We start from the raw sequence: 13,688 nt of genomic DNA, 5'->3' as shown, positions 1-13,688 counted from the left end.
TCTCTGTCCCTGTCTCTATCTCTGTCTCTGTCCCTGTCCCTGTCTCTGTCTCTCTCTGTCCCTGTCTCTGTCTCCCTCTCTGTCTCTGTCTCTGTCCCTCTCTGACCCTGTCTCTCTCTGTCCCTGTCTCTATCTCTGTCTCTGTCCCTGTCCCTATCTCTCTCTGTCCCTGTCTCTCTCCCTCTCTGTCTCTGCCCCCCCACAAGGGGCCCTGCACCCAACGCGCAGCCCGCACGCCTCCCTCCCTGGCCTGACCACCGTGGGGTGAGCTGCTTCCCACGGGCACAGACCTGAGCTATTCCTGGTGCTGTCGTGTGTCCTGGGGGGACACAGCCCTGGTTGTGGGACCTCCCTGGGGTGAAAGCCAAGCAGGTGAGCGCCCCACATTCTGCGGTCAGTGAGCCGGCCGGGTGCCCTCTACACTTCCCTGCCCCCAAGGGGCTGTGGCTGGGCCGTGGGGTGGCCGGTCTCCCCTCCACTGCCGCTTGGTGTGAGAGGGAAACAGACGCGCTGCGAGCCCCCCAGTAGGGTGTGCGCGGCGAAGCCCGGTCCTCGGAGCTGGGCCCCCGGCGGCGTGTGCGCCTCCAGGGCGCCTCCGTGGCTCGGCGCCGGGGCTGGGAGGGCCGGCCTGGGTGCAGCCCCTCCCGGTCTGGGGCCGACGCGTCTGGCCGGCGGCAGGGCCACGCTGGGCCAGGAAAGTCCTCCCAGAGGTGTGTGTAGCAGCCTGTGGCCCAGAGGGACACGCCTGCCTCTTGGAGCCCCTGACTTTGGGGGGCGGCTATCAGCCTGACGCACGGGCGGAACACAGGACAAGACCCCAGATACCACCCGGAGACCGAGGCCCCGAGCCGCGCCGCCAAGGCCCGCAGTCCTGGTTCGAGCCCCACGTGTGCGTCAGACGGCCGTGGGCTGACACTCTGCACCTGGAGGACAGACGGGAAACGACACTTGGCTCTCATCATGCTCGTGAGGACGAAACAAGAGCAGACAGAACACCTGGAAACTATGAAATGACGCTTTTATCGTCTCCTAACACTCCCTGTGCCCCTCCGGGCGCGGTAGCTGAGGAGGACGAGGCCCGCCGGACCTCCCCAGGGCTGCAGGGGCAGGGCGGCCATGGCCCCGCGCGGTCACCTGCCCCCCGGCCCTCTCGCGGCCCAGGCTCCAATCAGGAGGCAGTGATAAGAGAAAGACGACCAGCCGCCTGGAGCCAGGGTGACTGAACCTTGCCCCAGAGACCTGTCACAGCGGGACGGACGCGCTGTCCTTGGCCACACCATGGCGGGCCCACTGTGCCTCGTCCTGCTCGGCGCCTCCCTGGCCGGACTCCTGCTGCCGGGGGGCAGTGGTAAGTGCCCCCTCGCCCTGCACACTGCAGAGATGGCCCCCGGGGAGGAGGAGGGACGGCGGGAGTCAGGGTGATGCCCCGAATCTCCACAGTGGGGAGAGTGGTGCCCAGCCCGTGCTGTGACATGGCCGGGCCTGGTGGCCTCAGCCAAGGGTAGCCCAGGGCCAGGCGTGCCTCCCTCCTCGTGGGTGGGGAGTCAGACGGCAGACCAGCGGTCGCACACAGAAGCTCGTGGACAGAGAAGGAGGGAGAGACCAAGAGAGACAGAGAGACGTGCCCCCTCCGCGGCCAGAGCGAGCTGGGGCGGGCCCGGGGGGGTCACAGCAGAGAGGAGCTTCCATGGCGGAAAGAGAATGAGACAGAAGCTGGTGCCTCCACCCTCAGGCTGGCTTGGTCAGGAAAAGGGGTGCCCGGTTCAAGGCTGGACAGAGAGGGGTTTCTGCACCTTCCAGGCCCTAGGCTGTCCAGAGAGAAGAGACCCAGAAGGGGGGCAAGCAGAGCAAAGGCAGAGGAGAGGGCAGGGGAGCGGCATCCCGGGGGCTGTTCGTGCCCTGGATGGAGGGGAGGGCCGGAGCCTGAGGGGACCCGGTGTGGAAGGACAAGGAGGCGGTGGGAAGTGAGAAGGGGGGAGAAGATCGGAGCAGGGAGGGACCTGCGTGCTCGGTAGCGCGGCAGACCTTTGGGGTGATGGGGTGTCCACAGACAAGTTTGAGCTCGGTGTCGCCTTGGAAGGGAAAGCGATCTGAGACGGGAGTGAAGCTAAGGTTTAGTGAGTACCTGTGTGTCCCAGCCTCAAACTCACATAACTCTGAGACGCAGGGAGTGACCCCTTGTGTCAGCTTTAAGTAGCAGGTGATGGAGCTGCGTCTGAAGCTCGGCTGCCTGGCTGCCGGGTCCGGTGTCTGGCTCTGCACGTGGGGAGTGGGCGCTCTGAGCAGAGGGCAGGCCGCCGGCCCTGCAGAGAGGGGAGGACGGAGCTCGGGACGCAGGTCCCCACCAGGAAGAGCCTCTGTGAGGGCAGGAAAGAAGGCAGACGGGGTGCAGGGTGAGAAAGGGCCCTGGGGCCTCAGGGCCTCCGTGGAGAGCCAGCAGAGCGTGGGCGACCCAGCCTCAGCGAGGAGGAGCCCCGAGGCTCTTGGATCCAAGATATTTCAGCCGGCAGGTCATGACTCATTTGAGAGTCACAGACCAATTCAGTGGGTTTTTAAGTGAAATGGAACAGAAATCAAGTAGAAATGTTGTAGTAAGTACTATTTCTTGAAAGTGCTGTTTTGTGTGTATGTGTGTCCTAGGACTTGGTAAAAGCTTGCTCACAATGGCACCGCGGCTCCCCCTTAACGGGAGTTGAGCCCTGGAAGGGTGGTGGGCCAGGCGCAGGCGGGGGGACCGGGAGGTGGCAACCCCAGGACCCCAGGGCAGGGAGAGGTGAGGGAGGGCTTGGGTGGCCACGTGAAGCTCTGCGGGCCGTGCAGGGGGGCTGGGGGCACCTGGGGCCTGGTCACTTGTGGGGTCACGAGGGAGGTGGATGCGAGGAAGGGGCCCTCTTGCAGCGCAGGGGTGAGCAGATCCTGCAGGGGGAGAGCAGGCCGCTGCTGAGGCCCTCCGGGCGACAAGTCCCTGCCTGTCGCTAGTGTTCCTCAGCCCGGAGCGCGCCAGCAGCGTCCTGGGGCGGGTCCGCAGGGCGAACTCGTTTTGGGAAGAGATGAAGAAAGGGAACCTGGAAAGAGAGTGTATGGAGGAGACGTGCTCCTTCGAGGAGGCCCGCGAAGTCTTTGAGGACACCGCCAAGACGGTAAGGGCTGGTGCGCAGGCGCCCTGCGGCAGGGGCTCCCCAGGTGGAGGCCGGGACAGAGCAGCCCCGGGCCCCCCGTGTGTGCTGGGTGGGGAGAGGGCAGTCCTCCTCCGCCACCTGTCCCGCGGGGGGCGGTGGGGGCGTCTGAGGGCAGCGTGAGGTCCCATCTGGTAGGAGGGCCGTGAGGCCATCCAGAGGTTTTGTTAAACCAACTCTGAAAGGTAAGGTGTTCGTTTAAAAATGATTCACGGCCTGAGTCACGCCTCCCTGGGCTGGGCCGCACACCAGGACACGGAGCCGGCGGGTTTTGCCCAAATCCACGGCCGCCGCCGTACTTGACGTGGACACCCGAGGAGCTGCGCTTGTAGAGTTAATGCGTTGCCAGTGAACATTCCGTCAGACAGAGACGAACCGATTCTAAATTTGGAAGTATGGAAAAGCAAAGAAATCAGAGTAGCTGAAACAATTCTGAGAAAGGAGAGGAATCACGCTCTGTGACTTGAAGCTACGCTAACCGCAGACGCATTAGTGTGTGTTTCGGGAAAGGGACAGATACAGAAATCAATGGGATAGACTAGAAAGTCCATAAATTGACCCATGAAAATATGGCCAATTGCTATCTGACAAAGGTTCATAAACAACTCAATGAAGGAAGAATTGTCTTTTTCAACTGATGATATTGGGACAACTGCCTATCTCCATACAGAAAAGGTCAACTTTGACCTAAACCTCACAACGGAACAAAAATTAACTCAAAATGATCATAGATCTAAAGGTAAAACATAAAACCTCAGGGCGAAAATTGTCATGACACGGAATTAGGCAAAATTTCTTAGACACAACATCAAAACCATAACCCATCAAAGAGAAAATGGGTAAATGAGACTTTACTCAAGATTTAAGACGTGCTCTGTGAAAAATCTTGAAGAATAAAGATACAAGCTATTAACTAAGAAAACACTTGCCAACCACACACCCAACAAAGGATCTGTATTCAGAATATATGAGGAACTCGCACACTCAGCCGAAGAGCATCAATGACCGACTGACGCCACGGATCGGAAGACGTGAACAGACCCGTCACAAGGGCGGACGCCCCGTTGGCAAGTGTGCGCAGCAGACTCGCGACCTCCTGGGCCCTTACAGGAGCGCGGACGCCCCCCTGCAGGCTGGAAACCACCGACGGGACCCGCGCCGGGCAGGTGCGGGGGCCCGGACGCTGCTGGACCACGTCTCCTAACGCCATTGCCCTCTGACCCCGCAACCCCACTCCTGAGCACGGACCCTGCTCACACGGACACCTGGGTGTGAACGTCTATAACCAGTCACCATCGCCCCAAACTAGCGGTGATGCCGGTGTCCTTGTTTGGGTGGCCCCTGGATCCACGGTGGCGGCATTCCCCTCGGCAATGGGACAAGCCGCTGGTGCGCACGGCGCTGGGGTGAGTTTCGGAGGCGCCGTGCCGAGTGAAGGAGCCGGTCTCCCCAGGTTGTGTGAGGGGCTCAGAAGTCGCGGCCGGGACGAAGAGCAGATTTGTGGCTCTGGGGGTGCGGCTGCCGTGGGCTGTGAGTGTCGGGGGGCTGGAGCTGTTCTGTGTCTTGACTGTGGTCGTGGTGGCACAAATGCGGGCGTGTTGGATTTCACAGAATTGTACACCAAAATAGTCGTTTTTTGCTGTGTGATTCTTTTCTCACTGAAATTTTAAAGAGACAGTGTCTGAGTTTCCTGAGGCTTCTGGAAAGCACCACACACCGGGTGTCTTAGAACTCGCATGGTCCTGGAGGCCGCAAGTCCAAATCAAGGTGTTAGCAGGTGTCAACACGAAATGAACAAACCCTTTAGAACTTCTTTACAAATAAAAAGGAATAGAGTCTTGTTTGCGCCCAGGTGAGGACCGCTGCCCAGGATACACAACCTTCCCAAAGAGGAGAGAGCTCCGGGGAAGGAATGTTTAATACAGGGTTATATATGCTTCTTGTTACTTCAAGAATTACAGGTCATCATGAAGAACATTCCAGAAAATTCCAAACTTTATCTTATGCTTTTAGTATGTGCAAAGTTGTAGGCTTCAGAGGTATGGGAACTTAGGAAGACGTTTACTCTTAATTATATATATATATATATATATATATATATATATATTTTTTTTTTTTTTTTTTTTTTTTTTTAAAGTAGGCTCCAAGCATGGAGCTCAATGCGGGGCTTGAACTCAGGACCCTGAGATCAAGACCTGAGCTGAGATCAAGAGTCTGAGGCTTGACCGACTGAGCCGCCCAGGAGCCCCAGGGAGGCTTTTACTCTTCTCTTTAGTTTGTCTTTAGTTTAGTCTTTTCGGTTATCTGCTAACGAAGTACGATGTGTGCTGGGGGCAGCAACAGAGCCCGTGCCCTGAGGTTCTGCCGAGTCATTCCGACCTTGGTCCCTATGAAAATGTAGCTTCCCTGGGCGCCCAGGATCAGGGCCCACAAACAGTGAAAGTGGAAAGGTTCCTTTTGGAGGTCTGCGGGAGAACGAGCTCCACGCCCCTCCCTCTCCGAGTGTTGGGCGCTGCCAGGGGTCCTGGGCCCTCCTTGCCTCGTGGGCACATCCCTCAGGCTCTGCTCTGTCTCTGCGTGCGGCTCTCGTGCCCTTTCCATCTCTCCTGAGAGCACTCAGTGTCAGCCCTGAGCCCGTGGGGTCTCCTCTCCAACCTTAATCACAACTGCCCACACCCTATTTCCATTAAGACCACATCCTGAGGTTGCACCTGAAGTTGGGGCGGGGGGGGTTGTACACTGTTCAAACTACGGAACACAGCAAAAATGATTTTTAAGACCATGAACATTTTTTTAGTGTAATATAGGCTTTTGGTGCCCTCTTTTAACCTAATCACCAATTACCATTTTTTCAATTTAACATGATTATTCACCAAGCATCTGATCCCTTATTGAATCTTTGACCCAGATATCTTAACTCAAAACCATTCATTGATCCGCTTGGGTATAGCAAACAGAGCAAACCACTTCTGGTATAATCCATTCCTCAGTGATTAACTTAAAAATAGTTTTTCAACATTCAACAGAGCTGGTGCATCTAGGATGACCAAAGTCCCATCTGTGCAGACACAGCAGATCTGAAAACTTCCCTCGTAGGCTGCGGAGCCCCACAGCAAAGACGCCAGGAAAGGCCTCCGTTTGGGAAAGCACCCCACTCAGGCAGAGCGTGGTGGTTGTGTGAAATGTCTCTCTTTTCCCTAATGTATTTTTAAATCTTCTTTCCCCTTTTAGACTGAATTCTGGAATAAATACAGAGGTGAGATGTTTTCTATTTTAATGTTGAGTGGGGTTCATTCAGACATTGAAATAGAGAGAGATTGTATTTGAGTTTTTGAAACTACTTCTTGAATTTCCTGTCCACTCCTGCTTATTTCTTACTCACCTAAGACTTTTCCTCTCTGAGTGTTTTCATAACAGTTATTGTGAAATTATTTTTTGTAACTTTATGCTAATTCTAGTTTTGTTACTTACTTAAATGTAGATTTAATTAGTTCACTCTCACTTGAGGAGTACCAAACTCTATGATAATTTTCTTAATCCAAGGTATTAGGTAGAAACAAAGAATAGAGTCTGAAAGATTAGGTCTTCTAAGAAGATTGAATGTTTGCAGCTTATGAGATGGTATAAATCATGACTCATGTCTCATTCTGGTAACACTTTTCAAATTTCTCAAAATGGCTACTGGACCTGTCTCTAAATTAGATTGTCCAAATGCACCAAGAAATGTGAAGTTCCATGTTAGTGCTGGACAGTAATGTTTGCATTCTGATTTTACCTCCAGACCACCTGGGAAGAGGCCCCCAAACACGGGCCTTGTCAGTGCTGAGCCTAGAAATAAGTGTCAGGGAATCCCCCGCCCTCTGACCTCCCAGCTGGTCCCACACGGTCACCAGCCCAGAGCCCAGAGCTCCTCACTCTGTTGAAAACACACTGCCAAACATCTCCGCAGAAATAGAAAAGCTTATCAATGGCCCAGTTAGATAAGAGCATCACGTACGTAGAGCCGCAGAAGGTGGGGGTAAAATGAGGTCCAGATGGGAGAAATGTTTACAGGGAGACAGGAAGATTTCAGGTTTATTCAAGCTATCTGAACAGCACGTGCCAAGATCAACAGCGCAAAGCCACTTCCACCATCATGGGAGCTGCCTGCAAGCTGGGTTCCCAAACCCTGTCTCCGCAGACGGCGACCAGTGTGAGAGCAGTCCTTGCCAGAACGAGGGCCAGTGCACAGACGGCCTCGGGGAGTACACGTGCACCTGCTCGGAAGGATACGAAGGCAAAAACTGTGAATTGTGTGAGTTCTCTTCCCGGTGTCCCTTCAGCTCGGGCTCACCTGACATCAGGAACCAGGGAAGGAGCCAAACCTCCCAGGGAAACAGTCTCGGGTTCCTCCTGATTTCGAGTCTGCGCTCCCACATGCTGTGCCATGTAGGAACAGCAGATGCAGTAAAGTTAGAGCCCAATGTCTCCTACAATCTGCTCGGTTTTAGGGTACGGTGAGAGACACGCAGCCACGTCCCTTCCTCTCAGGGGCTTGTGGCACATTCGTGGAGCGCTGGGCCCATAACTCAGAGACGAGATGGGGCCGTTTCTCTGCCAGGGTGGCGCTCCCCCTCACCGGCTACGGGATTCCTTGCGGTCCCGGCAGCGGCTCTGAATCACCACCCTCCACTCACGTCTGTTAGTGCGAATGTCAATTCCAAACCGTCCGGGATTGTCCAATTATAAAAATGTGATACATTTAATGAATTCTACATGAAAAAGTCACTGAGAGTTTTCCTGATATGGTGATTAATTTAATAGAAATTAGATTTGTCTTAGGCCAGCTTCCCCCTAATACAGGAAGACCCACACTTCTCCCGGGGAACTTCCTTTGTAATCTGCAGAGTGCGCTCTTGGCTTGCATTTTTTGGGCTGGTTCCCTTGGGGACTGTCAGCTGCGAATCCCGCTGCCCAAAGCCCAGAGCCGCCTCTGCGGCTCCCCGCGTGGCTCAGCCCCGAGCCACCGTGCGTCATTTCTAAAGCTGCGCTAACGTTGATCTTCTCACTGTAATTATTTCATCATCCAAACCCAAATGCGGAATGTAAGGTAAATTGCCGTGGTGGCGTCAGTGACGTGAGTTGGGGGCTGGGTGTGGCGTGCTCGGCCCAGCCTCGAAGCCGCCGGAAGCTCCACGGCCTCTCAGTGTCGAGAGCGTCCCGTGACGTGCCAGGTGGCCTGAGTCCAGCACGCGCCCCCGCCCGTCCCTCCCGCTGCCGCACCGGAGCCGGGACCCCAGTCTCTGAGATGTGTTCCGGCCCCTTTATTCTGGCGGGGGGATCCTCCAGGCTCAGTGGACGGGCCCGTGGCCATGCGGCCCGTCCCTGCCTGAGCACCTAGCCCCAGGGCCCGTCCTCGTGCATGCAGCCTGTGCACACCGGGCCTGCGGCTGTGGGGAGGGGCGCGTGCCCTTCTGAGGGCTGAACTTGTGACCCGCCAGCGTCCAGGGCCCTCCGGGGGCGTGCTGGGCTTTCTGCAGGACCTTCTGGAAGTCTGGCACCCAGGGCGCTGCAGACACCATGCCGTCCCCACGTGGTCTGGGGAGTGGTGGGGCGGGAGCAGCGTGGACACGGAGGAGTGGACCCCAGCCCCTCGCCTGCTCTCGGTGCCTGTCCTGTTTGCTTGGGCCCAGTTCAGAGGCATCGGCCACGTGGTCCTGGCCCTTTGCTGCAGCGGTCGGGTCCCCTGTGGGGTTGGCGGGTGCGTGGATGGGCTCCTGGTGCTGCCGTCCCTCCTCCGGGCTAGGTGTGGCCTCAGGTTCCCCAGGCTGTCGTGTCCTGCAGCCACGCGGAAGCTGTGCAGCGTGGATAACGGGGACTGCGAGCAGTTCTGCAGGGAGGAACGGAGCTCGGTGGTATGCTCCTGCGCCAGCGGGTACGTCCTCGGGGACAACGGCAAGTCCTGCGTCTCCACAGGTAGGAGCCGTGGGCCGGAGGGGTGGGCCCGCCAGCGTCCCGCTGGTTCTGGGAGCTGAGGACTGGGGCCAGCGGGACTGCCAGCTCCCTGGGTGCCGGTGAAGGTGGGGTAGTGCCAGCCCTGAGGAGCCACGACGTGCTTGTGGCCAAGGCACACTCTGTCGCCCTGGACGGCTGGGAGTGAGCAGGTGTAGGGCAGCATGGGCTATAAGGGCCGTGGACTTGGGGGGTGCAGGAGCTGCAAGGGGTACCACGGACCCCCAAGAATGAGCAGGTTGGGCAGGCCCCAAGCGGTGGGCTTTAGTTTCTTTCTCTGTAATGAGAGCCGGGCCGTTGAGTCTGGCCCGGAGGCTCCCAGAGGGCATGGCCTAGTGAGGGGACCTACGCAGGGGGTCCTCACCGCTGCAGGGCCCACCTGGGCCAGAGCTTCTGAGAGGCCACTCCTCTCTCTCTTAGCTCCATCTGCTTCTCACGGTGGCCCCATGTGCTCCTCAAAGCCTGGTCCCCTGCCTGACCCACAGCTCTGGTCGGGGTGCAGAGTCTCGGGTGTTCCAGAAGCTGGACACATTCCCTGCCTGTGACAATGGCCTCCGTCCTGTAACCCGGGCCCTCGGCGGTCCCCGCTGTTCCCCCCACTCTCCTCCCCCAGGTCAGGTCGGGAGGGTTGTGCCTGTGAGTCAGGGAGGTTCTCGCTCTGCTGAAGCTGGCCCGTCCTTTCAGAGCCTTTCCCCTGCGGGAAAACCACGATGGGGCGCCAGAAGAGGTCAGCGGAGACCACTCACAGCAGCGAGGGCCCCTCGGAAGCCGAAGCCAGCATGCAGGAGCAGTCTGGCCCTGGGGATCTGCCTCCCACCCAGAGCACTCTGTTCCTGCTGCCCTTCAACGGGACAGGCCCCAGCAATGAGGAGGATGCGAGAAGCGTGGTCCGGATCGTGGGTGGGCAGGACTGCAAAGACGGCGAATGTCCCTGGCAGGTGACCGAGGAGCGGGCCGGGGTGGCACAGGCGGTGGACACACCCCGCTGCCCCGGGGTGGGCGGTGCGGAGATGACAAGTGGGCCCTGTCCCTCCCCACCCCCCATCCGTCCCCATCTGCATGCCCGTGAAGCACAGACCGAAAGAAGAGGTAGTCCCGCCACGGCTACTGGCTGGGCTGCAGGCTCAGGTCGGCAGGGGAGAGCGCTGCCCGGCGCGGCCATGCCCTGGGCTTGCTCTTCTGACCACCAGCAGAAAGAGTCACTCCCCTTGCCTCCTCTCTAATCTGGTAAAAAGATTTTTTACCAAAATGTAAATCCTGCCAAGGCAGGTAGTAACTCGGAGAAGAGCGCATCCGTGTGTTTGCCAAGGTAAAAAAATCCCTCTTCCCTTGTTGATTTGGACTAAGGTTGCCCGATTTAGCAAAGAACAACACAGGACTTATGCTTTGAGCTTCAGATAAACAATGAACAATTTTTAATGTGAGTATGTCCCAAAGACTACGGGGGACACATTTACACTAAAAACTGTTTGCTATTTATCTGATTCAGGTTGACCTGGGTGTCCTCTATCTTATCTGGCAATCCTAACTTCAAGTTTAGGGTTTAGAAGCCAAAATGGCTTCACCTACAAGCAAAACTCCAACAACCTTTAGAAAGGAGCTCAGCCTGCTCCCACTCCAAGCTCCGCGATGGGCGTGCGTTTGCCTGAATTATCGGGAGGCCCGGGAGGAGCGATTCAGGGTGCGGTCACCTTGCGGGCAGCGTGCATTCACAGAGAACTGTTGTGGCTCCGACGGGGCCCTGGGCGTGGAGTGCAGGACATGAGATCCGCTGTATCCCCTGACGTGTGCACGTCTAGATCCAGGAAGGGCCGCGAGCCCACCCGAGCCACCCCAGCTGGAGTTGGTGTGTGACTCGCACATGCAGCTGCGGGGGGCAGCCGCGTGGGGCAGCCGCGGGGTAGGGGAGGCAGCCAGAGGAGCTGCCCCCACCCCTAACCCGGGTGGCATGTCGGTGGCTTTGGTTGCAGGCAGAGAGGATGGGGGGGATGCGCCCGGCAGCAGGGTCCTGTCCAGGGGACTCCTGACTCCTGGGCTCCCTCCGTGTTGGGAGGAAGAGGTGGGGTGCAGGTACGGGGAGCCTGACTCTCCATCACTGGTCACCAGAGCTGGTTTAGGAGCTGATCAGTCACGCAGGGAAAGGCGGCAGCCGTTTCCCCACTAGTCACGGCGGTCTTCAAGGGCTCTTTCAGAACCTCAGGTTGTTCCCTGTTCCACTGACCGGCATACGCCCCCAGCCAGGAACTCCCGCCCACTCGCTCACAGGGTGTGGAACTCCCCAGGAGAAGCAGAAAGGGCTCCTCTCCAGATTTGCAAGCCCCGCTCTCTGGGGGAAGGGGTGGTGCGAGCCGCGCTGCCGGTGCTCCCTCCCTCCCTCCCTCTCCAGTCCCGGCGGGGAGAAGGTCACCTCCAGGGGGAGCCACATGGATTCCAAGGACACTGCCCTTGAACGGGGGCACACCTGCCCCGACACCAGAAACTGTTGTCCCCAAAGCCTGGCACCTGCCTGGTCTGGGCTCTAATTCAGAGCCACATAGCAAAGGTTTTTCACGTTGAAAACCGTGTTTCTACGGGAGCTCTGGAGGGTGTGCGACTGCTCGTGTCCTGGGAGCCCGCGGCTCAGGCGCAGAAAGCCAGGGGAAGCGCGGCCGAAAGCTCCCCGGGTGCCCTCGCCAGCACTCGGTGGGGCCTCGGCGAACATCCGCTAAGTCCACCAGGGCGCTGCTCCATGCACAGGAGCTGCCCAAACCCGCGCGGGGTCCAGGCACGGGCTGGGGGGCAGCTGGGCAGGGGCCGGGGCCACCGCCCCACCGCGAGCCCCACAGTGAGGGAGGCCCGCAGCTGAACGCCCCTGGGACTCGCAGGAGTCTGCAGGTTCCAGGCTGGACGGCAGCAGGGGGAGGCCCTGACGCAGGCCGGGAGGCCGAGAGGAAAGCTCTCCCACTCCTCTTCTCCAAGTCAGACCCAACCTGGCGGACTCAGTTGTGCTCCTTGCAGGCTCTGCTCATCAACGAGGAAAATGAGGGGTTTTGCGGGGGCACCATCCTGAGCAAGTACTACGTCCTCACAGCGGCTCACTGTCTCCAACAAGCCAAGAAATTCACGGTGAGGGTAGGTAAGTGGCGGCACGAGCCCTCCGCTGCCCTGCAGGGCCCCCTGGCACTTATCTTCAGAGCTGCTAGCTGGAAACATGGGTTGACACAACGGAACCCTGAGGGCGCAGGTGGGGGGTGTCACAGAGCGGGGGGGGGGGGGTTTCCCTCCCTGACGTGCTCCAGTCCAGACCCGGTGCCGTGAGCCCGCCTCAGTGCCCCTTCCTCCAGGAAGGCTTCCAGAGCTCCTCCTCAACAGTCTGAGCCCGGAGTGTGGCCCGTCACATTTTGTAATGTCTGTCCTTCTCTACCAGCCGCAAATGAGCCACCGTGTGATGGCTAGTTCTCTCTGATACGGTGGTAAAGTTCCCAGATGAAATTAATCTTAGCGATATCTCATCATCCAATATATCCAAAATATTATTTCAGTGTGTAATCAATTTTAAAAGTATTAATGAGACATTTTGAATTTGTGTTTTCATTCCCTGAGAATTGACACAGCACTTCCCCGTCCCGACCGGCCGTGCCGCCTCCGACGACCGCGGGATCCGGAGCCGGCACCCCTGCCGCGCGACAGTCTCAGGAAATGCCTGCCTGAGGCGCTGGCCACGGTTATGAAGTGTGACCGGTGGTCGCCCCTGGGGAGCGACACTGGAGGTCGCTTTTATTTGCTTCATGCTTCCCTTCGTCTTTCAGATTTTCTAGTGACCATATTCCACTTTTTCATACAAACACAGTAACAGGTGCTCTGAGCAGCAACGTGCAGGTGAGTGCACGGCCCACCCTGAGCCGAGCCCCCCCATGTCCTTGCCGCTGTGCAGGTGAACGGAACACGGAGGAGGAGGAGGGCGACGAGGTGGCGCACGAGGTGGAGATGATCATCAAGCACAACCGGTTCGTCAGGGAGACCTACGACTTCGACATCGCCGTCATCAAGCTGAAGACGCCCATCACCTTCCGCAGGAACGTGGCCCCCGCCTGCCTGCCCCAGAAGGACTGGGCCGAGGCCACGCTCATGACACAGAAGACGGGCATCGTCAGCGGCTTCGGGAAGACCCATGAGAAGGGCCGCCCGTCCAGGACCCTCAAGATGATGGAGGTACCGTACGTGGACAGGAACACGTGCAAGCTGTCCAGCAGCTTCAGCATCACCCAGAACATGTTCTGCGCCGGCTACGACTCGAAGCCCCAGGACGCCTGCCAGGGGGACAGCGGGGGCCCCCACGTCACCCGGTTCAAGGACACCTACTTCGTCACCGGCATCGTCAGCTGGGGAGAAGGATGTGCACGGAAAGGGAAGTATGGGGTCTACACCAAGGTCACCAACTTCCTCAAGTGGATCGACAGATCCATGAAAGCCAGGGCCACGGCCCCAGTGCCCGCGGGGAACCCTACGCCCCACCCCCATTAAAGTCATTCCCTCAAGACC

At 58.1% G+C, this 13,688-nt stretch overlaps 1 protein-coding gene across 2 annotated transcripts; it reads left to right on the top strand.

Annotated features, from left to right (window-relative positions):
• The first annotated feature begins 897 nt into the window (after positions 1-897).
• On the top strand, positions 898-13,688 carry F10 (coagulation factor X). 2 transcript variants are annotated; one of them, XM_032402576.1, is made up of 8 exons: positions 898-1,348; positions 2,980-3,140; positions 6,408-6,432; positions 7,357-7,470; positions 9,000-9,131; positions 9,852-10,105; positions 12,165-12,282; positions 13,081-13,688. In XM_032402576.1, exons 1-8 carry the CDS (start codon positions 1,279-1,281, stop codon positions 13,668-13,670), a joined length of 1,464 nt encoding a protein of 487 aa, XP_032258467.1. In that variant the 5' UTR covers positions 898-1,278; the 3' UTR covers positions 13,671-13,688. The 2 variants fall into 2 exon arrangements, with proteins under 2 accessions (XP_032258467.1, XP_032258468.1); XM_032402577.1 differs by having other exon boundaries at positions 1,279-1,348; positions 12,165-12,272.

Source organism: Phoca vitulina, unplaced genomic scaffold, assembly GCF_004348235.1.
Source record: "Phoca vitulina isolate PV1807 unplaced genomic scaffold, GSC_HSeal_1.0 scaffold5, whole genome shotgun sequence".
In the NCBI taxonomy this organism is placed as follows: domain Eukaryota; kingdom Metazoa; phylum Chordata; class Mammalia; order Carnivora; family Phocidae; genus Phoca; species Phoca vitulina.
The sequence above is the reverse complement of the archived record's forward strand: the minus strand, read 5'-3'. Positions and strand labels throughout refer to the sequence as shown.

What these genes read in the sequence shown, in the direction of transcription:
- F10 (XM_032402576.1), top strand. Translation starts at nt 1,279, where the DNA reads ATGGCGGGCCCACTGTGCCTCGTCCTGCTCGGCGCCTCCCTGGCCGGA. An exon ending in TTGAGGACACCGCCAAGACG is followed by an intron (nt 3,141 to 6,407) that starts GTAAGGGCTGGT and finishes TTCCCCTTTTAG; the next exon opens with ACTGAATTCTGGAATAAATA. An exon ending in ACGGCGAATGTCCCTGGCAG is followed by an intron (nt 10,106 to 12,164) that starts GTGACCGAGGAG and finishes TGCTCCTTGCAG; the next exon opens with GCTCTGCTCATCAACGAGGA.